Here is a 27,600-nt window from a genome sequence, read left to right as displayed (position 1 = left end):
ATCATGCAGCTGCAGCAAAGTGGATGTTTCAGCAGCCTCCCCGGAATGGAAGGGCCCTGGTCTCACTTGAGAGGCCACCAGACCATTTAGGGGTATCCCTCAGGGAGAAGTGGAAGGTATGGCCCCTTAGAGTTGTCCAAGAGACTACCAGGCCAGAGAGGGGCCATGAAAGAAGGAAGAGGGGAGACACAGAGCCTGGAAGGAAAGGGGCCCAAATGCTTCTCGTGGACATTAGGCAGGGCTGTGAGAGAACTGCAAAAGGAGCAAGGTCTGGGGCAGATGAAGAAGGGTCCCAAGACCTCCAGAACCTGAAGCACCAGGAATCGTCAACCCCCGGGCTGGCTCACCTTGGAGTAGCTTGCAAAACACTTTCAAAGATCTTTTCTCATCAGACCATGGGAGAGAGACAAGGCTCATGGTGTTATCCCTATTTTACAGAAGAGGATAGTCACGTCCTGGGAGGTGATGCCATTGGCCGAAGGACATAGCTTAGCAATGGCAAAGTCAAGATTTGAATCTAGGCCCTTTCTTTCTCAAGTGGATACATTTTCACTGACATTTCACAGTAGGACTGTGGCCCAAGAAGTATCAGGGTAGGAATTGGCCCTGGAATTTCCTTTGTGTGGACCTCAGACCTGTGGTCAGCAGCAGCCTGAGGTAGATTTATTCTTGGTCTAAAAAACTAGTTGCCATTGAGTCAATTCTGATTCATGGTGATCCCATGTGTCAGAACTGTGCTTCGTAAGGTTTTCAATGGCTGATTTTTTGGAAGTAGATTGCCAGGCCTTTCTTCTAGGGCGACTCTGGGTGGACTTGAACCTTCAACCTTTTGGTTAGCAGCTGAACACGATAACTATTTGCACCACCCAGGGACTCCAGTCTTGTTCTAGCTGCCCCCAAATTCTCTATCTTACAGCCTCCACAGGCCTGGCTGCTGTGTTCCCAGTGGTGGTGGGACCAACCCAGTAGTGTTGCTGCCACACCTGGGCGGATGCTTGGTTGAAGTTCCTTGTGAACCCGAGACTTGCTATGGCGGGCTTGACTTTGGGCAAGAAAGGATGATTCTGTCTTCCAGCTTCTAATGTTGACTTCCTACCAGAAACCCCAGAGACTTCCGGCTACACAGCAGTCCTGACCCACTTTTGTTTGGCTGTGCTGCAGGGGCACCATCCACCGTTCTACCATCTCGCACCTGGAGGGGAAATGAGTTCAATTAAGTAGGCAGGTCCCAGTGAGGGTTTTCTGCAATGCCATTGTTAATCTCATGGAGCATGGAAAAAATATAGCCCCAGTCCTCTCTGCCCCATTTTTGTCCATGTCAATGTTCAAGGTGGAGGACCACACGAGGGTGATGCCTTCACTGCTTGTTTCCCTCCAGCCAGGTTGCATGCTCTCTCTCTCCCTCCCTCTCTGTCTCTAGCAGGATCCCACTCGGAATCCCACAGATGTCGTGGCATTGGTTCATAGAAGGGCAGGAGTGTGTTATAACTTTATTTTCTTAACTTCTTCTTTTTTGGAACAGAGCAGCACTTTCCAGAGGTGATGCTGGGGGAAGAATTCCTTAGCCTAAGTCTGGACCAGGTGTGCAGCTTGATATCCAGTGACAAGCTGACTGTTTCTTCAGAAGAGAAGGTATGGCTGGCCCTCTGTGGTGAAACAGAAGCCTTGTGATGTGGGCATGGGAGGGACTCGTGGTTCAGTGAGACTTTTTCTTCTTTTTTTGGTCCCAGACCTTATTTCTTGTCCCTTTAAACTAAAAGCAATGCCTTCTGGACCATGACCACTAAATTTGCATTCTGGATTCCTTAAAGAAGAAATAATGGTGATGATGATGATGATGACAAAGCTGCCTCCATTTACTAAACATCTATAGTTTGCCAACAACAGTGCAGAGTGCTTTATGTTCTTCCTTTCGTTTAACCTTCCCACAGCCCTGTGAAGCAGGCATTGCTATTGTCCCCATATTACAAACAGAGAAACAGAGATTCAGAAGAGTTAGTTAACTTGCCCAAGGTCACTCAGCTGGTCACTGGCAGAGCTGGGGCCTCTGTCACCAAGTCTTAGCCACTGTCCCGTATGGTGTCTCATGAGTGGGCATCATCAAGCATTTGAGCCAGAGCGGGCCTTCTGAGAACATCTATTCCAATTCCCTCATTTTATTGATAGGGAAACTGAGGCTCAGAGAGGGCGTAGGGACTCCTGAATGTTCCACAGTCATTGGCCAACCCAGGACTAGAATCCAAGTTTCCTGACATTCAGGCCTCTAACTCACCAACCACATACCTTTGTGCTAAAAGTTTGACTTCCTCCTACTGCTTTAGCTGACCTGTGGCAGTTGATATGTGTTACCTCCAGGCCTTCCCTCTCATTGTCCCCTCTCCTTGGTTATCCTCCTCTCCCATCTCCGACTATTGAATTCCAAATCAGCTCAGGTACCCTTCTACTAGGAAGAATTTCTTTACTCCAGGAGATGTAACCTGTTATACTAGAAATAACAAGATTTGGTGCTGGCTAGTAGGGTCTAGAAGCCCTGGTGGCGCAGTAGTTAAGAGCTCCACTGCTAACCAAAAGGTCGGCAGTTTAAATCTACCAGCTACTCCTTGGAAACCCTGTGGGACAGTCCTACTCTGTCCTATAGGGTTGCTATGCATCGGTATTGACTCGATAGCAATGGGTTTTTGGTTTAATGGGGTCCAAATGTCATCTCTGATATTTATAATTAGTAATGTTACCTTAGGCAATGTACTTTGCCTCTCTGTCTCTTTACTCATTGGTAAAGTGAGGATAATAATAGAACATATTTCACAGGGTAGCTGTGGGGATTAAATGGGGTAATGTGTGTAAAAAGCCTGGTATAGTAACCGGTACCTAGTGGGCACTCAGTCAGCATTAACAGATTATATTTGACCCTGCATCGGGAATTAATTCCTGCCTACCTATGTTCCAGGGTATTGCTGTTGTTAGGTGCTGTTGAGTCGATTTTTGACTTGTAGTGACCCCACGTGACAGAGTAGAACTGCCCCACAGATTTTTCTTAGCTGTAATTTTAATGGAAGCTGATCACCAGGTCTTTTTCCCATAGAGCCACTGAGTAGGTTTGAACCACCAAACTTTCAGTGCCTAACCATTGTGTCTCCAGGGCTCCTTGTTCCAGGATAACATTCACTTGTTCAGCTTTTTATTTAGTTAGTTTTGAGCCAGTTTTATCTCTCCCACTAAACTGCGAGTTCCCTGATGGTAGGGAACACATCTTACTTGTCTCTGTCTCCACAGAGATGCTCAATGAATGTTTCTTTAATTGTCTTTATCCACTCTAAGTGCCCATGCTTATGGCCCTTTCCTTAGGGAGTATTCCTGCGGTGGCTTTGAAAAGGGTTTTACATCAGAGATGAGACTGTGTCTAGAGGCACGTGTCCAGATGATGGGGTGAAATTCACAAACCCCTGACTGTCATCCTGGAAAAGTTTGATCAAGGAGAAAAGGAGTTGTTTATTGAAACTGTGGGATGCCCTGAGACTTCATATAGATCCCCAAAAGGTGGCTGGACTCTACCATAGGCTCAGGGAGGCCTCTGCTTCTATTAACCTTGATGTAAAACAGAACCTCGAGGGAACAAAATGCCTCTAGCTATGTTGTAGATCCCTTTGTACATTAACTTAGAAACTGAGAGGACCCAATTGCTTCTTCCGAAGCCTTGAGTGTCTTCTCTGATCTGTGCTACTAAATTGGTACAATTTTGAAGAAATGAGCTAGTCAGTTGATTGGCTATGTGAATGTTGGGGCAGCTGGTCAGTAAGGTGGCTATGTGAGCATGTCTTCAAGTGCAGATTGAGAAAATAGAAACACAGTCATATAAACAGCAGGACTTGGATCAATTTGGGGGTTGTGAGTTGAGAAGGAAGGACCTGCTTTCTTGAATTCATGCTGGCCCATCCTACAGTGAGATCTTAGTAAGTTTTCCTCAAGTGAAAACTTACTTGTGCTTGCAGTACTGTAGCAGGACTGGGAACGGTGGGTTGTTAGTAGGGAGAGGCATTATAGTGGCCCTGGAAAACACTTGGGCTTTGGACTCAGGCAGACTGGGTTCCAGTCTTGGCTTGACTACTTCTTGGCAGTGTGACCTTGACGAGTCACTGGTCTGTTTGAACCTTGGTTTCCTTAAATATATGGTGAAAGGATAAAACCCTGATGCACACCTATCCTGACTTTGAACCATGCAGTATCCCCTTGTTCTATGTGAACAACTGCCTCTTGATTTATGTACAGGTTCCTCATGAGTACAATTAGGTGTTCTGGAATTCCCATTCTTTGCAATATTATCCATATTTTTTTCATGATCCACACAGTTGAATGCCTTTTCATAGTCAGTGAAACACAGGTAAACATCTTTCTGATATTCTCCGCTTTCAGCCAACATCCATCTGATACCAGCAATGATATCCCTTGTTTCATGTCCTCTTCTGAATCTGGCTTAAATTTCTGGTGGTTCCCTGTCAATGTATTGCTGCAACTGCTTTTGAATGATCGTCAGAAAAATTTTACTTGCGTGTGATATTATTGATATTGTTTGATAATTTCCACATTGTTACATCACCTTTTTTTGGAATAGGCACAAATATGGATCTCTTCCAGTCGATTGGCCAGGTCTGTCAGTTTGTCGTACTGTGGGGGCTTATGTGTTCTGTGATGCTAGATGCTTTGCTGCTGGTATTCAAATAGCAGCAGGGTCACCCATGGTGGACAGGTTCCACCTGAGCTTCCAGACTAAGACATACTAGGAAGACAGGCCTGGAGGTCTACTTCTGAAAAAAATTAGCCAGTGAAAACCTTATGAATACCAGCAGAACATTGTCTAATATAGTGTCGGAAGATGAGCACCTCAGGTTGGAGGGCACTCAAAAGGCATCTGGGGAAGAGCTGCCTCCTCAAAGAAGAGTCAACCTTAATAATGCAGATGGAGTCAAGCTTTCGGGACAGTCATTTGCTGATGTGGCACGACTTAAAATGAGAAGAAGCAGCTGCAAACATCCATTAATAATTGGAGTGTGGAATGTGTGAAGTATGAATCTAGGAAAATTGAAAATCATCAAAAATGAAATGCATAAAGAGTGATATCCTAGGCATTAGTGGGCTGAAATGTACTGGTATTGGCCATTTTGAATTGAACAGTCATATGGTTTACTATGCTGGGAATGACAAATTGAAGAGGAATGGCATTACATCAAAAGAACATTTCAGAATCTATCCTGAAGTACAGTGCTGTCAGTGATAGGATAATATCCATATGCCTACAAGGAAGGCCAGTTGATATGACTGTGATTCAAATGTATACACAAACCACTAAGGCCAAGATGAAAAAATTGAAGATTTTTACCAACTTCTGCAGTCTGAAATTGATCTAACATGCAGTCAGGATGCATTGATAATTACTGGTGATTGGAATGCAAAAGTTGGAAACAAAAAAAGATTGGTAGTTGGAAAATATGGCCCTGGTATAGAAATGACACTGAAGATCACAAGATAAAATTTTGCAAGACCAGCAACTTCTTTGCAAATACCTTTTTCACCAACATAAATGGTGACTCTACACACGTGGACCTCCCCAGATGGAATACACAGGAATCAAATTGACTGCTTCTGTGGAAAGAGATGATGGAAAAGCTCAGTATCATCAGTCAGAACAAGGCCAGGAGCCAACTGCAGGACAGACCATCAGTTGCTCATATGCAAGTTCAAGATGAACCTCAAGAAAATTAAAACAAGTCCGCAAGAACCAAAGTACAACCTTGAGTATATCCCACCTGAATTTAGAAACCATCTCAAGAATAGATTGGATACATTGAACAGTAATGACCAAAGACCAGAACAGTTATAGAATGGCATCAAGGACATCATACATGAAGAAAACAGGAGGCCATTAAGAAGGCAAGAAAGAAAGAAAAGACCAAAACGGATGTCAGAAGAGACTCTGAAACTTGCTCTTGAACATGAAGTAGCTAAAGTGAAAGGAAGAAATGATGAAGTAAAAGCTGAACAGAAGATTTCAAAAGGCAGCTTGAGAAGACAAAGGAAAGTATTTTAATATCATGTGCAAAGAACTGAAGATAGAAAGCCAAAAGGAAAGAACACACTCAGCATTTCTCAAGCTGAAAGAACTGAAGAAAAAATTCAAGCCTTGAGTGGCAATATTGAAGCATTCTATGGGCAAAATACTGAACAACGCAGGAAGCATCAAAAAAAGGTGGAATGTATACGAGTGTCACTGTACCAAAAAGAATTAGTGGATGTTCAGTCATTTCAAGAGGTAGCATATGATTAAGAACTGATTGTAGTGAAGAAAGAAGTCCAAGCTGCACTGATGATACTGGCAAAAAACAAGGCTCCAGGAATTGATGGAATACCAGTTGAGATGTTTCAACAAACGGATGCAGCGCTGGAGGTGCTTACTCGTCTATGCCAAGCAATTTGGAAGACAGCTACCTGGCCAACCAACTGGAACAGCATTAGAGATAATGCATGCAAAATATCAAAGACTGTTTGGCAGGTGCTCAGTTAAGTGGCATATTCCTCTCTTTTAAGGCACCATTCATAATTAAAAAAAAAAAAAAACCCATTGCTATCAAGTTTGTTCTGACTCATGGTGACCCCATTTATTACAGAATAGGACTGCTCTATAGGGTTTCCTTGACTGTAATCTCTGTGGAAGCAGATCACCAGGACTTTCTTCTGTGGTGCTGCTTGGTGGGTTTGAATTGCCAACATTTAGGTTAGTAGTCAAGCATAAACTGTTTGCACTACCCAGGGACCATTTGATAATGGTAGTGGTATCAATTTTGCCTTTGGTAATGGTAAAATATACCACTGAGTTAATTGCATCTTTCCAGAAACAAAGAAACATGATATTAAATGTACATAGTTAAAAATTTGTCTGTAGTGATGCTCCTTTGTTCATACGCTTACGTATGAGTTGCTTTTTTGTGTAACCAGAGTTTGGAGTTTAGGGTTTTCACATTAATGAAGTTCTGTATCTCATTGCTTCTCAGAAATTATGTGTAGCTTCAGAGTTACGTGATGCTTTTAATAAAGCAGATTACTCATGATCTTGATTTGTTTCGCATCTTTAAGGATGGCAGTGTAATTCTGAGGCTTATCAAAGAGGAGTGGGATTTGGTCTGCATCTTCTCTTTGGGTAAACCCATAGTTTTATTTCCTCTTAATCAATCACGTATTACTAGAAGATAAGGAGCTTCTCTGGAAAGTCAGCTGGAAGCTTCTGACAATTAAGATGTTCCTCATTTGAGGAGAGTCCTTTATATGAATCAGTCACTTCCATCTCTTTAGGCTTTGAAAATTCTGTGATCTGTTCTAGGAGATTTGGTGATGTCTGGTCCCTTTGATTAGACTGCCTATTTGTGACAGGCAATCTTGTGCACACAGAATAGTGTCTCCTTTCAGTGTTGCCTTATAGTGAAATTTTTTGAATGCATTTGAAATAATATTGTTGTGTGCCATCAAGTCAGTTCTGACTCACAGTGACACTACAGGACAGAATAGAACTGCCCTATAAGGTTTCCTAGGCTGTAAATCTTTAGGGGAGCACATTGCCAGGTCTTTTCTCTGGTGGAGCAGCTGGTGGGTTCTAGCTGCTGCCTTTTCAGTTAGTAGCTGAGTGCTTACCATTGCCCCACCAGTGCTCCTGTAATAATATTAGGGATCTTCGTTTAAGTTAAAATTCAACTGCATATAATGTTACATTTTCAGAAAACTTAACTGAGGTGGTAATTGAAGTAAATCCACATCTGTTCAGGTAAGTGCACCCCTGAACACCATGACTCACTCCTCTGTCTACGCCCCACAGGTTGCTTTCAACATATGTTATGAGATGCAGCTAGATTTCAGATGTATTAAAATGTGAAAAAACTGTGAATCTTAAAATAGAAGAAATGATACATTTTATTGTTAATGTTGAGTACAAGTGGGAGTGAGTGGCTGGGCGTGGGCAGCTCAGTTGTTGACAGATTGACCAGTTCAGTGGTTAAAACTATAGCACTGCAATTAGAGTAGCTGGGGCTGAATCTTGACTCTACTACTTAAACAAGCTGAATGACCTTGGGCAAATTATGGAGCCCCTACCAGAATGTGGAAATTGACTCTACAGCCATGGGTTTGGTTTTGGTAATTTATGGTCATTGCTAGAGTGGTATCAGGCTCATGGTAGATACTGAAAAATCATATGTTTAATGATTAAGTAAAAGAAACTCCCTAACCCTCAGTTTTCTCATCTGTATAAGGGGGATAATGATAGTGTAGACTCTACTCATAGAATTGTTCCGAAGATGAAATGAGATAATACATGAAAGGTGCTTAGCATATAGGAAGTACTACTGTAAGGTACTATTACTATTGCTGCTATGATTATTATTATTGGCTGTAGTAGGAATAGTAGTAGTAGTAACTGTTGAGTGGGGCTTTCCTTAAGAGGAAGCTCTTCACAGAGCCCATATAGGCCTGAGTTGCTGGAGTAACCTGGGGCCCAGTGCCTAGCAGCACTGAGAGTGGTCATGGCCTCTTACTCCCCAGCATCCCAGCACTTCCAGAACCCCACCTCTGTTTGGACTACTCCCAGAGTTCAGATGTTGTTGCTCCTCCAGCATCACTTGCTTTTGCCCATGCCTTGTCTCCGCCACTGTATGTAGTCAAAACTCCTTGAGGGCTGTGAGGGTGTCTTAGTTATCTTTGTAACACACACAGTACCTGGCATAGTGCCCGGGAGGCACCTTGGAGGCACTCAGCAGATATCCCCTGAGAGGGTGAAGAGGCAGACTGAGGCTGGACTCTGCACTGAACCAGCTGAGTTTATGGGATTAACTCAAATTTTTGTCCAGAGAAGAAGAACAGATGTGGGAGCTAGAGGCCAGGGACCAGTGTGGGTCTTTGCCCTTTTCTCTCTTGATTTTCCTTTATGTGGTTTTTGTTTTAAAATTTCTGTTACTTGAGAGAGGACAAATGGATATGCTGGGGATCACAAAATCACCAGTTCTCTGGGGAGGACCTTTGTTCCCTCCATCTCCCTGAAGATAGAACGAAGACACGGAGGAACAAGCTCCTCCCAGCTGTCTACTTCTTCTGCATGGGAGGCATTGTGTGCAGAGCCAAGCCCTTGAGCAGAGAGCATGTTTAGTGTATTCCCCTTTGAGGCCCAAATTTCGGCTCTGGCCATGGACACTTAAGTAACCCAGGGACATGGTAAGCAACCTTCTGGGAGTCACTCACATATACTAAGGAAAAGAGGTATGACTCCTGAGTTCTAGTGCAGTTTTGCCACTGGACTGAACAAGTTACAGGACTTCTTTGACCTTTGCTTTCTTAGTTGGTAAATATGTTTCTGCTTCTCAAAAATTCCATGCCTTTTGCCCAGTGTCAGTTAATTGGGGAAAAGATAGTCTTTTTAACAAATGGTGCTGGCATAACTGGATATCCATTTGCAAAAAAATGAAACAGGACCCATACCTCACACCATGCACAAAAACTAACTCCAAGTGGGTCAAAGACCTAAACATAAAGACTAAAACAATAAAGATCATGGAAGAAAAAATAGGGACAACGTTAGGAGCCCTAATACAAGGCATAAACAGAATACAAAATATTACCAAAAATGACGAAGAGAAACCAGATAACTGGGAGCGCCTAAAAATCAAACACCTATGCTCATCTAAAGACTTCACCAAAAGAGTAAAAAGACCACCTACAGATTGGGAAAGAATTTTCAGCTATGACATCTCCGACCAGCGCCTGATCTGTAAAATCTATATGATTCTGCTAAAACTCAACCACAAAAAGACAAACAACCCAATCAAGAAGTGGGCAAAGGATATGAACACGCACTTCACTAAAGAAGATATTCAGGCAGCTAACAGATACATGAGAAAATGCTCTCGATCATTAGCCATTAGAGAAATGCAAATTAAAACTACGATGAGATTCCATCTCACTCCAACAAGGCTGGCCTTAATCCAAAAAACACAAAATAATAAATGTTGGAGAGGCTGCAGAGAGATTGGAACTCTTATACACTGCTGGTGGGAATGTAAAATGGTACAACCACTTTGGAAATCTATCTGGCGTTATCTTAAACAGTTAGAAATAGAACTACCATACAACCCAGAAATCCCACTCCTCAGAATATACCCTAGAGATACAAGAGCCTTCACACAAATAGATATATGCACACCCATGTTTATTGCAGCTCTGTTTACAATAGCAAAAAGCTGGAAGCAACCAAGGTGTCCATCAACGGATGAATGGTTAAATAAATTGTGGTATATTCACACAATGGAATACTACACATCGATAAAGAACAGTGATGAATCTCTGAAACATTTCATAACATGGAGGAACCTGGAAGGCATTATGCTGAGTGAAATTAGTCAGAGGCAAAAGGACAAATATTGTATAAGACCACTATTATAAGATCTTGAGAAATAGTATAAACTGAGAAGAACACATACTTTTGTGGTTACGAGGGAGGGAGGGAAGGAGGGAGGGTGGGAGAGGGTTATTTACTGATTAGTTAGTAGATAAGAATTACTTTAGGTGAAAAAAAGGGAAGGACAATACTCAATACAGGGAAGGTCAGCTCAACTGGACTGGACTAAAAGCAAAGAAATTTCCGGGATAAACTGAATGCTTCAAAGATCAGCGGAGCAGGGGCAGGGGTTTGGGGACTATGGCTAAGGGGACTTCTAAGTCAATTGGCAAAATAATACTATTGTGAAAACATTCTGCATCCCACTTTGAAATGTGGCGTCTGGGGTCTTAAATGCTAACAAGCGGCCATCTAAGATGCATCAATTGGTCTCAACCCACCTGGATCAAAGGAGAATGAAGAACACCAAGGTCACACGATAACTATGAGCCCAAGAGACAGAAAGGGCCACATGAACCAGAGACTTAGATCATCCTGAGACCAGAAGAACTAGATGGTGCCTGGCCACAACCGATGACTGCCCTGACAGGGAGCACAACACAGAACCCCTGAGGTAGCAGGAGATCAGTGGGATGCAGACCCCAAATTCTCATAAAAAGACCAGACTTAATGGTCTGACTGAGACTAGAGGAATCCTGGCGGTCATGGTCCCCAAACCTTCTGTTGACACAGGACAGGAACCATTCCCAAAGACAACTCATCAGACATGGAAGGGACTGGACAATGGGTTGGAGAAAGATGCTGATGAAGAGTGAGCTACTAGTATCAGGTGGACACTTGAGACTGTGTTGGCATCTCTTGTCTGGAGGGGAGATAGGAGGGTAGAGAGGGTTAGAAACTGGCAAAATTGTCACGAAAGGGGAGACTGGAAGGGCTGACTCATTAGGGAGAGAGTAAGTGGGAGTATGGAGTAAGGTGTATATAAGCTTATAAGTGACAGACTGACTTGATTTGTAAACGTTCACTTAAAGCTCAATAAAAATTATTTAAAAAAAAAGTTCTTTATTAAAAAAAAAAATTCCATGCCTTTTTATGAAATGTAATTGAGGCATTTCAGAAATAGCTATGAGTGAGCCTTAGTGGGGAAATGGCCCACATTTTAGATACAGGTCAGGAAGAAATTGGTTGTTGTTGATAGGTGCCATCGAGTTGGTTCTAGCTCATAGCGACCCCATGCACAACAGAATGAAATACTGCCCAGTTCCCCACCATCCTCACAGTTGTTTCTATACTTAAGCCCATTGTTGCAGCCACTGTGCCAATCCATTTCCTTGAAGGTCTTCATCTTTCTCATTGACCCTCTACTTTACCAAGCATGATGTCCTTCTCCAGGGACTGATCCCTCCTGACAAAATGTCCGAAGTATGTGAGATGCAGTCTCGCCATCCTTGCTTCTAAGGAGCATTCTGGTTGTACTTCTTCCAAGACAGACTTGTTCGTTCTTTTTGCAGTCCATGGCACGTTCAGTATTCTTCACCAACATCACAATTCTAAGGTGTCAATTCTTCTCAAGTCGTCCTTATTTATTGTCTAGCTTTCGCATGTATATGAGGTGATTGAAAACACCATGGCTTGGGTCAGGTGCACCTTAGTCCTCAAGGTGACATCTTTGCTTTTTAATGCTTTAAAGAGATCTGTTGCACCTGATTTGCCCAATGCAATGTGTCTTTTGATTTCTGGACTGCTGCATCCATGGGTGTTGATTGTGGATTCAAGTCAAATGAAATCCTTGACAGCCTCTATCTTTTCTTCATTTATCATGATGTTGCTTATTGGTCCAGTTGTGAGGATTTTTGTTTTCTTTATGTTAAGGTGTAATCCATACCGAAAGCTGTGGTCTTTGATCTTCATCAGTAAGTGCTTCAAGTCCTCTTCACTTTCAGCAAGCAAGGTTGTTTCATCTGGATAACACAGGTTGTTAATGAGTCTTCCTCCAATCCTGATGCCGCATTCTTCTTCATATAGTCCAGCCTCTTGGGTTATTTGTGCAGCACACAGATTAAATAAGTATGGTGAAAGGATACAACCCAGAGGCACACCTTTTCTGACTTTAAACCACACATTATCCCCTTGTTCTGTTTGAACAACTGCCTCTTGATCCATGTACAGATTCCTCATGAGCACAATTAAGTGTTCCGAAATTCTCATTCTCTGCAATGTTATCCATAATTTGTTATTATCCACACAGTCGAATGCCTTAGCATAGTCAGTAAAACACAGGTAAGTATCTTTCTGGTATTCTCTGCTTTCAGCCAGCATCCATCTGACACCAGCAATGATATTCCTGGTTCCACATCCTCTTCTGAATTGTAGCTTGAATTTCTGGCAGTTCCCTGACAATATACTGTTGCCACCGCTTTTGAATGATCTTCAGCAAACTTTTGCTTGCATGTGATATTAATGATATCATTTGATAATTTCCACATTCACTTGGATCATCACCTTTCATGGGAATAAGCATAAATATGGATCTCTTTCAGTCAGTTGGCCAGGTAGGTGTCTTCCAAATTTCTTGGCATAGATGAGTGAACACTTCCAGTGCTGCATCCGTTTGTTGAAACATCTGAATTGGTATTCCTCAAATCCTGGAGCCTTGTTTTTCACCAGTGTCTTCTGTGCAGCTTGGACTTCTTCTATCAGTACCGTTGGTTCCTGATCATGTGCTACCTCCTGAAATGGTTGAATGTTGACCAGTTCTTTTTGGTATAATGACTACGTGTATTCCTTCCATCTTCTTTTGATGCTTCCTGCATTGTTTAATATTTTCTCCATAGGATCCTTCAGTATTGCAACTCGAGGTTTGAATTTTTTCTTCAGTTCTTTCAGTTTGAGAAATGCTGAATGTGTTCCTCCTTTTTGGTTTTCTATCTCGAGGTCTTTGCACATGTCATCATAATACTTTACTTTTTGTCTTCTCGAGCTGCCCTTTGAAATCTTCTGTTCAGGTCTTTTACTTCATCATTTTTTCCTTTTGCTTTAGCTACTCGATGTTCAAGAGCAAGTTTCAGATTCTCTTCTGACACCCATTTAGGTCTCTCCTGTCTTTTTAATGACGTCTTGCTTTCATCATGTATGATGTCCTTGATGTCCTTCCACAGCTTGTCTGTTCTTCTGTCATTAGTGTTCAATGTGTCAAATCTATTCTTGAGATAGTCTCTAAATTCATCTCATCTCATCATCTAAATTCAAGGTTGTACTTTGGCTCTCATGGACTTGTTCTTTTTTTTTCCAGTTTCAACTTGAATATACGTATCAGTAATCAATGGTCTGATCTGCAGTCAGCCCCTGGCCTTGTTCTGACTTGTGATATTGAGCATTTCTATCATCTCTTTCCACAAATGTAGTCGATTTGATTCCTGTATATTCCGTCTGGTGAGGTACATGTGTATTGTCGCTGTTTGTGTTGGTGAAAAAAAGTATTTGCAATGAAGAAGTCTTTGGTCTTGCAAAATTCTATCATGCGATCTCCAGCATCGTTTCTATCACCAAGGCCATATTTTCCAACTACTGATCCTTCTTCTTTGTTTCCAACTTTCACATTCCAATCACCAGTAGTTATCAGTGCACCCTGATTGCATGTTCGATCAATTTTAGACTGCAGAAGTTGGTAAAAATCTTCAATTTTTTCATCTTTGACCTTAGTGGTTGGTGTGTATATTTGAATAATAGTTGTATTAACTGGTCTTCCTTGTAGGCATGTGGATATTATCCTATCACTGACAGCATCATACTTCAGAATAGGTCTTGAAATGTTCTTTTTGACTGTGAATGCAAAGCCATTCCTCTTCAAGTTGTCATTCCAGGCATAATAGACCCTATGATTGTCTTATTCAAAAATGACCAATACCAGTCCATTTCAGCTCATTAATGCTTAGGGTATTGATCTTTACTCATTCCATCTCATGTTTGACGATTTCCAATTTTCCTAGATCTGTACTTTGTACATTCCACGTTCCAATTATTAATGGATGTTTGCAGCTGTTTCTTCTCATTTTGAGTCATGCCACATCAGCAAATGGATGTCCCGAAAGTTGGCCTCCATCCATGTCATTATGGTCGACTCTACTTTGAGGAGGCAGCTCTTCCCCAGTTATATTTTGAGTGCCTTCTAACCTGAGGAGCTCATCTTCCGGCACTGTATCAGACAATGTTCTGCTGCTGTTCATAAGGTTTTCACTGGCTAAATCTTTTCAGAAATAGACTGCTGGGTCTTCTTTCTAGTCTTAGTCTGAAAGCTCAGCTAAAACCTGTCCACCATGGGTGACCCTGCTGGTATTTAAGTACAGGTGGCCTAGCTTCCCACATCACAGCCACACACAAGCCCCCACAGGATGACGAACTGACAGACGCGTGGGAGGAAATGAACAACATTTTAAATACAGGTCAGGAAGAAATTGTTTAGGCCTTAAAAAATTTAGATTAGTGTCAAGTATGTGTTATAATGAGAACTACAGGTTAGTTTATCTCTGCATTATCACATGTTTTTCATACATTGTTGTCTCCTAAAATGTATTTTGGGGCTGAATTCTTTTATCTTCTGAAAGAAATTTGGCCCCTGTCTCCCAGGAGCACCTGTGTTGCATACCCTATGTCTTAATTTCTAGCCCCTCCAGCCAGCTTTGCTTGTGGGATGCAGGCTGTAGAGCAGCCAGTAGGCTGGGTTTGAGTGATTGCTACAGAGGCATCATCGGGTGACTGGCCAGGTATACTCTACTGCCTGGGCTGAGCTGTTGGCTGCCCTGCCTTACTCTGAGGTCAGTAGTTAGAGTTGCTGTCTTCTTAGCCTGCAGACAATGATCTGGCCTGGGCCCCTGCCTTAGCGTTACTCTTTTTACTGTTCTCCTTTGGAGAGTGCGGCTCAGTAAACATCTATGAGCAGAACACACAGCACTCTGACCAAAAAAACTAACCAAATACCAGTTGTTCTCCGGGTACATTTTACATGTAAAGTTTGTATTAAAGTAAGTTCATAGAGAAGTGAACGAATAATAATTGTACAGCTCAACTTTTCACGAAGTGAAACACCCACATAACTAGTACCCAGAACAAGAAACAAAACCGCGAAACTCTTTTCCAGTTACTCACTATCCTGCATCCTGAGAAGGGTAACTGCTATCATGACTTCTCATACCACCCATCAGTTTTGGCAGTTTTTGAACTCTATGTAAATGGAATAGTGCTGTTTGTACACTTTTGCGTATGGCTTCTTTTGCTCAGCATAATGTTTAGCATATCATTTCTAATCTTCACAGTTTGCAAGGTGGAGATTATTGTCTCCAGTTTACAGAAGAGGCAAATGAAGCTCAGAGAGGTGATACGACTTGTTAACAATTGATTACTCTGTGATTTGAAACTTGATGCGTCTGCCCCTCAAGCTCCTGCTTTTTAATTAATGTACTCCCATCTCAATGGGAACAGAGATGAGTGATACATATTCATTACTATTCAAGAGCTCACAGTCTGGTGGGCAGACAGACCAAAAACATGTATCCATAATATGTGGCCAAGACAGATAATTGCCTGTAATCAAGGTTCGAGGAAAGTGTCCTCGAGTATCTTATTCCAAGTTGTTGGGTGGGGAAAGTCTCATGGAAAAGAGAATATTTGAGCCAAGACTTGAAGAGTGAGAATAGGATTTTGGAACGCAGTTCAGGTTGAAGGAATAGTAGAAATAAAGACATGGAAATTTGGAAGAACTTATTTACTTGTGAGGGGAAAGTAATCTGATGATAATCAAGGGTGTTTGGGGGGGTAGTGGGAGAGGAAGGAGCCTTGGTGGTACAACGGTTAAGCGCTTGGCTGCTAACAACCAAAAGGTTGGCAGTTTGAACCCACCAGCTACTCTGTGGGAGAAAGATGTGGCAGTCTGCTTCCATGAAGATTTACAGCCTTGGAAACAATGTGGGGCAGTTCTGCCCTGTCCTATAGGGTTGCTATGAGTCAGAATCAACTTGATAGCAACGGGTTTAGTTTTAGTTTAGTGGGAGATGAGGCTGAGAATGGAGTAGAGGTCTGTGTAGAGCGTTAAGGAGTGAGGGCTGTCTTCTCTATGTCGGTGTTTGCCCAACTGTGTCCCATGAAACCGTGATATTGTGAGATGTTTATAGGTGTTCAGGTAAAAAACCGAGTTTCTTTACTACATGACTTGTCAGAGCTTTTACATGTTAATGAGTTTTGTGAATCTCTAAAGGGGACTTGGGGATGCGGTGTGATGTGTTCTCCAGGCTCATCTGGCCCCTAAACTCCTTTACCACAGAATGTCTTCTGCCTCTAGTCGTCTGAGGAACACCTTATGGAGAACAGTCTGGAGTCCACCTTCCTTTGGTAGCCCCATTCTACCATTTATTGCATTTGTTGGTTTTTCTTCTGACAATTCATTGCCGTAGTGGTTTCTAATTTTTGGTTGTGAATTCATTTTCAGAGGATGCTACGTCCACGGGAATTTGGGTTGCCTTGGGCTGTGGAAATGCCCCTCGAGGGTAGGTTTACTGGTTTGGAAACAGTTTTTATATTAATTTTACGCTTGGATGTCCCTATCCCACCAGGATGTCAGTTCAAACCCCACATCTGTATGTGGAATAAGCTTGGGGTTCAGATTTCTTGAAGATACAGTCTCCCTACCCTACCCCCAGCCCACAGGAGATGACAGGCTTACTTCCCCCTTCCCATAGGAGATGGCCAAAAAGTTCGTTTAGTTGCAGTTATGTAGCTGGAGCAATGCTGTCCACAAGGAATCTGTGACCTAGACAGTCTGCTCAGTGGGACACTAGCCTCCAGCCACTAAAGCCCACATCTGAATCCTATCGGCCTGTGAGCCATTTTGGCTCAGCCTCCCTTGAATCCCCTCTCAGTTAAAGCACTTGAGCATTTGCTTTGAGTATTGCTCAAATCCTTTTGTATTTTTTTAATACATTGTTTTCATGTATTTGAAGCTATAGAAGACTCCTTCCATGCCAGCTCAGTCCACCATATCGAATGGAAGGCATTCTCCATCCCTGCACCATGTTCCCATCATTTGTAGGATTAGTGCCACTGAAGTAGTTTTGCAGACATACCTACCACACAGGCATGCCCATCAGGCCACCGCACCGCTGTCCTTTTCCTTATTCTTTACAGAGTCATAGTGAAAGTCTTTTTACTGGGTATAGGCAGTTGTAGAAAGCTGAAGAACAATTTCCAGGCTGGCAATATCACTGTTTTAGATTTATTATCATTCTTGTTTATCCGAAGCCAGTTACCTGGCAGTGTACTGTTGTAGGAAGAGAACCATGCACCCATTCATTCAGAATTTTCATGAATCTGTTAATGCTCTCAAGAAATATTTATTGAATGCTTGCTATGTGGCACATAGTGTGTTTGTCACAGGAGAGACACTGGTGAACAAATAAACGCAAGGCCCCTGCCTTTGTGGAACTCAGAATCAAATGGGGGAGAAGAACTATTTATCAAATATCTACACAAATAAACATATAGCTACACAGTGTGAAATGTACTATGAAGAATATGTATAGGGTGCCATGAAAGTGTGGCTTGAAAGCCAGTGGTTCTAACTGTTGTCCTGTCACCACTTATCTGGATAATGTTGGGCAAACACTTTGCCAGTCTCTGCTTTACTTTCTTCTTTTGTGAATGACTATCTTTGAGCCTGAAATGAAACAACTATAAGAAAGAAAATTTTTTAAAGTGCTTTGTATAAGAACGTTACGATGATGGTACTATCAGAAAGGTGAATGCAAGTGGGTAGGCTTCCTAGAGTCTGGGGAGCCTTTAGACAAGGAAACCTCCCAGCAGGGGTGTGCTGGTAAATGTTTAACAACTGGTTCTCCAAAAATTTTTTAGAAGCGCCGATTGTAACATTTGCTGATTTTCAAGCTGTAAATATTTCCACGAAGGTTGATTTCAAGCTACCAATGTAATGTCACTGAACAGTGAGCTGGGAAGAGACACGCACAATGAGCTCCAGCTCACCACGGCTCCCAGCTGTCCCCAGTGTTGTGTGTGACAATGACGTAAAATTACTTTCACAAATCAAGTCTGCTTAGGTTTTTCAATTAATTGTGCCTTTGAGATGCCATATTGTATAGCGTTAGAACCTGGGTTTTCGGAGTTAGAGGCAAGTTCACATTCTAGATCCACTGCTTCCTGGCAATGTGACCTTGGACAAGTTGCTTACCCTCTCTGAGGCTGTTACCCCAATTGTAAAATGTGAAGAGTGATAACCTACTTCACAGGGTTTTCTGGTGGATTAAAAGAGACTATGCATGTAGAATGGTTGGCATGATGCCCATTGTTATTGACAAAGTAACAAATGCTGGGTAACAAATCGTGTGCCTGTGCAGGAACCTAGTTTCCCCCTCCCCGCTGTTGTCAAAATAAGCTTTCTTTCCTCCTCCTATGCTTTGCTAAGAATCACATTTAATTGGACCTCTCCCCTTACCAATTCTCTGCCTTGACTATGTCAACTTGAGTCTCCCTACTTGACTCTCAAACACTTTTGAAAACAGAGGTAGGTGCCCCAGGGCTCTCCACTTTACTTGGGAGGTGCAGGTCCAGTCTGGCTTGGCTGCCTGTCTAACCTGAGAGGTGGGTAGAAGGATCAGGTTCATCTGGTATTCTCTGGCCAAGGCTTGTGCTTACATCTGAAGTGTGATGAGCCAAACCAGGAACTATGAAATCTGATTTTCTTCAACTCATTTCCACATAGCAACCTCATAAAAACCAAAAAAACCAAACCCATAAAAAAGCACCCAAGAAATTGCTTCTGAAACATGAAACAATGAGGAAATGATGCTGTTTCTTTGTTTAAAAGTAAAACCCTAGGCATGCTTTGTGAGCAGCTGATCATTTAATTATGAGACCCATGAGAGATATTTTCACCTAAGAAGACATCGCCCATGTCTCCTGAGTGAAGTGCCAGGATCTCTGCTTACACATTGTAGACCAGGGATGGATAAACTTTTTCTGTAAGGGGCCATATAGTAAATGTTTTAGCCTTGTTGGGCCAGATAGTCTCAACTCAACTCTGCCCTTGTAGTGCAAAACAGCTAGAGATAATAAATAAACAAATGAGTGTGGCTGTGTTCCATTAAAATTTTGTTTACAAAACAGGTGGCAGACCAGATTTGGCTGTGGGCTCTAGTTTGCCAACCACTGCTATAGACATTTGAGAGACAGTTAAGAACAGCGAGTAAGAGCATGAACCCAGCTCTGCTTCTTTCTAGCTCTGGGTCTTGGGCAAGTCACTTAATAAGAGGTAACAGTATCTACTCATGGGATTATGGTAAGTGTCTTAGTTATCTAGTGCTGCTATAACAGAAATACCACAAGTGGCTGGCTTTAACAAAGAGAAATTTATTTTCTCACAGTCTAGTGAATTGACTCGATGGCACTGGGTTTTTGGGTAGTTGGCTACAAGTCCAAATTCAGGGCGCCAGCTCCAGGGGAAGGCTTTCTCTGTCTGTGGGCTCTGGAGGAAGGTCCTTGTCATCAGTCTTCCCTTGGTCTGGAGCATCTCAGCGCAGGAACCTCAGGTCCAAAGGATGCGCTCTGCTCCCAGCACTGCTTTCTTGGTGGCATGAGGTCCCCATGTCTCTCTGCTCGCTTCTCTGTTTTATATCTCAAAAGAGATTGGCTTAAGGTACTGTCTGATCTTGTAGATCTCATCAATGTAACTGCCATTAGGTTCGGTATGAGTTGCAATCAACTCGAAGGCAGGGTTGTTTTTTTTTTTGTTTGTTTAATCCATCTCATTACATCATAGTGATAGGATTTAAAACACGTAGGGAAATCACATCAGATGACAAAATGGTAGACAGTCATACAATACTGGGAATCATGATCTAGCCAAGTTAACAGATATTTTGGGGGGGATACAAATCAATCCATGACAATAAGAATTCAGGGAGATGATGTCTATGAAGAGTGTGGGCCAGGACCTGGCACATGGTGAATACTAGCTGCTGCTGCTGGTTTTATTTATTGCCCTTTTGCCTTGGCCACTCTCTTGACAGAAGGGGCTGTTGGGAATGATTTTTGGTACATTGAAGGCTAAAGCTGGTTGAGAGTTTATTTGCTTGTTTATTTTTCAAGCATAAAGTCTAAATGAAAAAAATATGTGGCCTTCTGTAGCTGCTGAGAAGGTCACTGTTGTTGCTGAGTGCTGTAGCTTTCACAGCTGAGTAGGTAAACAGTGCAACTAAGCGGAACCAGTTAGACAAGTCAAGCCAAAAATAAAGATAAGGTTAAATATCGACCTCGCTAGACTTGCTTTTAGCTTTACAACAAAGACTAAGCTGGCTGATGGGGAAGGTAGTGCACTTGGTTCTATCATTGCCAAATCTTACCTAGCCAAGAATTTGTAGTTTGTTCTTTAGTGTGCTTGGCATTTTGCTAGGCATCATGGGGAGAAGGAGGTTAAGAGAAAGAGCAAGTATGCATTCTACCCTGCAAAAGCTCACAATCTAGTAAAGGGATGTAGAAAAGGTATGGATAACCCACCACCTAACCCAGCAAGGCCAGACTTCACCATCAGCCTTTGGTCGGTGTGCTGCTGGCTGTGCCCTACCTGCCAAGATTCCAGTCCCGCTTTCCCTATCCTTGCTCTCTACTGCAGCCTGGGCAGGTTACACTTGCCTTCTTACATGATTATTTGAACTCATTTGTTCATTAAAAAAGTATTTGAGTGCATATTATGTGCCAGCAAAAAAGACAAGGTCCATGTTCTTATTGAGCATAAGGGCTAGTAGAAGAACACATAGTCATTCACAAAATAGTGCCATGAAGATGAAGGACTTAGCTCCATAAGAGCTTACAATAAAGAAAAATGAACTAGACAGGGAGAATCTAAGTGTTGGGGAAGGAGGTGTGTATGTGTGTGTGTTTGCATACATATAGGTTGTTTTATATGGAAATAGGAGCGAACTACAGCTACTATTCCCCTCTCCTTTTTCCTTTCCTAATTTGAATTATGCTCAGTAAATACTTAAGTATTTATTTAGGAAATAAGGCCAAAATTTTAGGGGCAAAGCATCATTAACATATCAACACAATACAAAAATATAGTTAGGTTAAAAAAATTAGTTTTTTTTCTCTTCTGGCAGATACAGCTTTTATTTCAACTTTATGCCATCTTGTAAGTTTTGTTGTGGTGTTTTTCCTTTTTCCCTTTTATTTTCTTCTCTCTTCTATTTTTTTATTTTGAAAAAAATATAAACCTATAGTAAAGTTGAAAGAATAGCATAATGAACACTCATAAACCCTTCACTAGATTCACCAGTTGTTAACATTTTTACCTTATTTGCTTTTCCTTTCTCTACAGATTTAATCTTTTTTTTTTTTCTGAGCCATTTGAAAGTAAATCACAGACATCATGACACTTTATCCTGAATATTTCAGCACACACCTCCTAAGAACAAGGACAATCCTTTTTCTAACCATAAAACTATTATACCAAAGAAATTTAACATTGGTACAATAATATTATCTAATATGTAGTCCTTATTCAGATTTTCCTAATAGTCCCAAAAAAGTCATTTATATCTCCTTCTCTTTCCTTCCTTCCTTCCTTCCTTCCTTCCTTCCTTCCTTCCTTCCTTCCTTCCTTCCTTCCTTCCTTCCTTCCTTCCTTCCTTCCTTCCTTCCTTCCTTCCTTCCTTCCTTCCTTCCTTCCTTCCTTCCTTCCTTCCTTCCTTCCTTCCTTCCTTCCTTCCTCCCTTCCTTCCTTCCTTCCTTCCTCCCTCCCTCCCTCCCTCCCTCCCTCCCTCCCTCCCTCCCTCCCTCCCTCCCTCCCTCCCTCCCTCCCTCCCTCCCTTCCCTCCTTCCTATTTTTTTGTGTTGAAAATGTATAAAACAAACCATCCGCCAGTTCAGCAACCTCCACATGTACATTTCGGTGACATTGATTACACTCTTCATGTTGTGCAACCCCCATCCCTGTCTTCTCCTAATTATTCTACCACAATTAACATAAACTCAGTGGCCCCTAAGCAAAGACTTCCCTTTTCCCCTCCCTCCCACCACTGGTAACGGCTCACAAGCATTGGTTTCTACATGTTTGCTTATTTTATATGTGAGGTAATACATCATTGTCCTTTTGTGACTGACTGGTTTCTCTCAGCATGATGTTTTCAAGGTTCATCCATGTTGTGGCATTTATCGGGACTTCATTTCTCTTCATGTCTGAGTAATATTCCATTGCGTGTATAGACCATATATTTAAAAAAAAATTTTATTGTGCTTTAAGTGAAAGTTTACAAATCAAGTCAGCCTCTCCCACAAAAACTTATATACACCTTGCTACATACTCACAATTGCTCTCCCCCTAATGAAACAACACACTCCCTCCCTCCACTCTCTCTTTTCCTGTCCATTTTGCCAGCTTCTAACCCCCTCTACCTTCTCCTCTCCTCTCCAGCCAGGAGATGCCAACAAAGTCTCAAGTGTCCCCCTGATCCAAGAAGCTTACTCCTCACCAGCATCCCTCTCCAACCCATTGTCCAGTCCAATCCCTGTCTGAAGAGTTGGCTTTGGGAATGGTTCCTGTCCTGGGCCAACAGAAAGTCTGGGGGCCATGACCACCAGGGTCCTTCTAGTCTCAGTCAGACTATTACGTCATGTCTTTTTATGACAATTTGGGGCCTGCCTCCCACTGCTCTCCTGCTCCTTCAGGGGTTCTCTGTTGCGTTCTCTGTCAGGGCGGTCATCGGTTGTAGCTGGGCACCATCTAGTTCTTCTGGTCTCAGGCTGATGTAGTCTCTGGTTTATGTGGCCCTTTCTGTCTCTTGGGCTCATAATTACCTTGTGTCCTTGGTGTTCTTCATTCTCCTTTGATCCAGGTGGGTTGAGACCAATTGATGCATCTTAGATGGCTGCTTGCTAGCATTTAAGACCCCAGATGCCTCTCTCCAAGGTGGGATGCAGGATGTTTTATTAATATATTTTATTATGCCAATTGACTTAGATGTCCCCTGAAACCATGGTCCCCAAACCCCACCCTTGCTATGTTGGCCTTCAAAGCATTCAGTTCATTCTGGAAACTTCTTTGCTTTTGGTTTAGTCCAGTTGTCCTGACCTCGCTTGTATTGTGTGCTGTCTTTACCGTCACCTAAAGTAGTTCTTATTTACTATCTAATTAGTGAATACCCCTCTCTCATCCTCCCTCTCTCCCCCCTCTCATAACCATCAAAGAATATTTTCTTCTCTGTTTGAACTATTTATGGAGTTCTTATAATAGTTAGACCATGTTTTGTTGGTGGGTATTTAAGCTGTTTCTACTTTTTGGCTATTGTGAACAGTGCTGCGATGAACATTGGTGTATAAATTTCTATTTCTGTTCTTGCTTTCACTTCTTTTTGGTATTTACCTAGGATTGGGATTGCTGGATCATATGGTAATTTCCTATTTAACCTTTTGAGGAGCTGCCAAACTGTTTTTCACAGAGGCTATATCATTTTGCATTCCCACCAGCAATGGATGAGGGTTTCAATTTCTCTACATTCCTTTCCAACATGTCTTGTTTTCGTTTTTTTTTTTTTCCCTCCATCATTGCCATTCTAATGGTGATGATATCTCACTGTGGTTTTGATTTGCATCTCCTTAATGGCTAATGACATTGAGCATCTTTTATGTGCTCATTGGCCATTCGAATATCCTCTTTGGTGAAATGTTTAAATCTTCTGCCCATTTTTTGATTGGGTTGTTTGTCGTATGATTTTTATGTTGTGGAACTGTTTATATGTTTTAGGCATTAGACCCTTATTGGATATATGGTTCCTGAAAATATTTACATACAGTGAAATGTGCAGATGTTAAGTGTACAGTTTGATTAACCCAGTCCCAGACTAATCACAGTTTGATTAGTTTTGACAAATATGTCCCTATACCCTGCACTTGTATTAAGATACAGAACATATCTATTACCACAAAAAGTCTCCTTGGTGCCTGTTCCCTTAGAATTTCTTTTCTTAAATCCCCCTACCCACAAGAAGCAGAAGTTGATCTGATTTCTTCATTATTCTTGTGCCGTTTAAATTGTCCCGAAGTTTGGTAATGAAAACCCCTTCAAGTTGACTCTGTGTCCTTTTGACATACCGCTTTAATCTTTGAGCACTTTCTTGCTTTCTGGCACAAGGAAGTGTTTTGTTTTATTCCTTTTAACAGCTGCAACTATGCCATGGTATGGATACTATTTATTTAATAATTTCCCCATTCATGGGCTTTAGATTGTTTCCTTGTTTTTCCCTCCCCCGTTACAACAATGGTGCAGCAAACAGGTACATCCTTGCACACTTATATGAGTATTTCTGTAGGCCAGAACCCTAGAAGTGGTATTGCTAGGCTAAAGGGCATGAACATTTAAATTTTTTTATTGATATTGTTAAATTCTCCCTCTCCTTTTTAATTTTAATTAGTTTATTTTTGTTGTTGAGAATGTACACAGCAGAGCATACACCAATTCAACAGTTTCTATATGTACAATTCAGTGGCATTGATTACATTTTTCAAGTTGTGCAACCATTCTCACCCTCCTTTTCCGAGTTATTCCTCCCCTATTACCATAAACTTACAGCCCCTAAGTTTCCTGCTTAATCTTTTGAATTGCTGTTGTCAGTTCGATCTAATATAGGTAGTTCTTAAAAGAGCACAATGCTCAAGGCAGACATTCTTTACTAGTTAAACTCAACTATAGTTTGGTTTTAAGGAGACTTCAGAGGATATTTTTGGTTTAAGGTTTAAGGCCTAGTGATTACTTCAGGGCAGTAGTTCTGGGGGGTTCACCCACCCTCCATGGCTCCAGAAAGTCTAAATTCCATGAGAATTTGAAATTCTGTTCTGTATTTTCCTCCTTTTGATCAGGATTCTTCTATAGAATCTTTGATTAAAATGTTCAGTAATGGTAGCTGGGCACCATCTAGTTCTTCTGGTCTCGTGGCAAAGGAGGCAGTTGTTCATGGAAGCAATTAGCCACATGTTCCATTTCTCCTCCTTATTCCTGGCTCTCCTTCTTTTGTTGCTCCAGGTGAATAGAGACCAACTGTTGCACCTTGGATGGCTGCTTGCAAGCTTTTAACACCTCAGGTACTACACAACAAGCTAGGAGGTAGAACAGCAGCAGTAAACATGACATTAGGCAAATTAACTGCGATGTCCCATGAAACCATTACCCTAAACCTTCAAACCAAAGAACCAATCCCATGAGGTGTTTGGTTGTACATAAGCACCCTCAGCAGCTAGTCTTTTTGTTGTTGTTCTTGTAAATATATCTATCATACAACTTTTCCAATTCCTTTTTTCTTTACAGTTGTACAACTTATTGACAGCAATTACATTAATCAGCTGTGCAACCCTACCATTAATCAATGCATTTTTTCCATCACCATAAACTGAAATTCAGTGCTCTGTAAGCAGTAACTCCTTCTTTTCCCCTCCCTCGCACCCCTGGTAACCATTAATACACTTTGGTCTCTATCCATTTGTTTGTTCTTGTCTTTTTATATAAGAGGTCATACAGTATTTGTCCTTTTGTGACTCTCATGATTTGAATTGTGTCCCCCAAAAATGTGTGTATCAATTCGCCTGGGCCATGATTCCTGGTATTGTATGATTGTCCACCATTTCATCATTTGATGTGATTTTCCTATGTGTTGTAAATCCTGCCTCTATGATGTTAATGAGGGGGGATGGGCAGCAGTTGTGTTGATTGGGCAGGACACAATCTACGGGATTGGATTGTGTCTTGAGCTGGTTTCTTTTGGGATATAAAAGAGAGAAGCGAGTAGAGAGACAAGGAGGCCTCATACCACCAAGAAAACAGTGCTGGGAGCAGAGTGCATCCTTGGACTTGGGGTTCCTGCACAGAGAAGCTTCTAGTCCAGGGGAAGACTGATGGAGAATAAACTTTTTGTTACAACCATCCACTTACGGTATTCCTGTTACAGCAACACTAGATAACTAAGACAGTGACTGATTTTTTTCTCTCAGCATAATGTCTTCATGCTCAATCCGTGTTGTAGCATGTATCAAGACTTCATTTCTCTTGTTCTACATTTTGTTTATCTGTTCATCCATTGATGGGCATTTAGGTTGTTTCTACCTTTTGGCTATTGGGAATAGTGTTGCAATGAACATTGGTGTACATATGTGTGTGTTGCTGCTTTCAAGTCCCTTGGGTATATACCTAGGAATGGAATTGCTGAGTAATACAGTAGTTCTATTTTTAGTTTTTGAGGAACTGCCACACAGTTTTCCACAATGGCTGTACCATTTTGCATTCCCACCAGCTACAGATAAAAACCTGCTGCTGTCAAGCCGATTCTGACTCATAGCAACCCTATAGGACAGAGTAGAACTGCCCCATAGGGTTTCCAAGGAGTGGCTGGTAGATTTGAACTGCCAACCTTTTGGTTAGCAGCCAAGCCCTTAACCATTATGCCACCAGGGCTCCCAGCAATGGATAAGAGTCCCAGTTTCCCCACATCCTCACCAATGTTTGGTGTTTCTTTTTTTTTTTTTATCTTAGCCATCCTAGTTCTCTCATCCTTTTTTAAGAAGCTGTATTAATTAAGTTTCCACAAACAGTGCTGATTTCCCTACAACCTTGCTAATGCTGAATTTTGTCTGTTCGTGTGTATATATAGTGGTGCAGATTTTGAATTCAGGCTTATCATTGACCAAAGTGGACATCCAAACCTTAGTTCCTTCCTTTTGTTTTCAAGTTCTCCAGTTTTGATTTGTATAGAGATGGAATCTCTTCTCAAAGGAGAAGTTAAACCCAAGGTGAAGTGTTTGCTGATGTTAAGTGTCGCATTCACCATTGTTGTCAACTTTGGGAGGGATGCTCTTACTGGTTTTTATTCTGCATTAATTGTACATGGAAGATAAATTATGAAACACTGTAACAAGGGCTTCGGATCCTTTCAAGCAATCTTTGTAAAATTTGTTTCACAGCTGCTGCTCTGCGTTTGTATCCTTAAATAACAATTGGAAATGATTCTCGTTTTGCAGTGAACTATGATGATTCTACATTTGGGATAGCAGGCTTATCATAATTTTGTGTGTGTGTATGTATGATCACTCTCTGAGACCAGCTGATAAACAAATCACTTCTGTTTATTTTT

At 41.8% G+C, this 27,600-nt stretch overlaps 1 protein-coding gene across 3 annotated transcripts in view; it reads left to right on the top strand.

Moving 5' to 3' along the window:
- Positions 1-27,600, top strand: part of KLHL3 (kelch like family member 3) — a 135,929-nt gene that overhangs the window by 67,304 nt on the left and 41,025 nt on the right. For 2 of the 3 annotated variants that reach the window (XM_049873707.1, XM_049873706.1), the window contains one exon: positions 1,523-1,632. In XM_049873707.1, the coding sequence (XP_049729664.1) occupies positions 1,523-1,632 (110 nt within the window). The remainder of the gene's footprint in view (positions 1-1,522; positions 1,633-27,600) is intronic. The other variant, XM_049873708.1, reaches the window with a different exon arrangement.

Source organism: Elephas maximus, chromosome 2 (assembly GCF_024166365.1).
Source record: "Elephas maximus indicus isolate mEleMax1 chromosome 2, mEleMax1 primary haplotype, whole genome shotgun sequence".
Lineage (NCBI taxonomy): Eukaryota > Metazoa > Chordata > Mammalia > Proboscidea > Elephantidae > Elephas > Elephas maximus.
The sequence above is the reverse complement of the archived record's forward strand: the minus strand, read 5'-3'. Positions and strand labels throughout refer to the sequence as shown.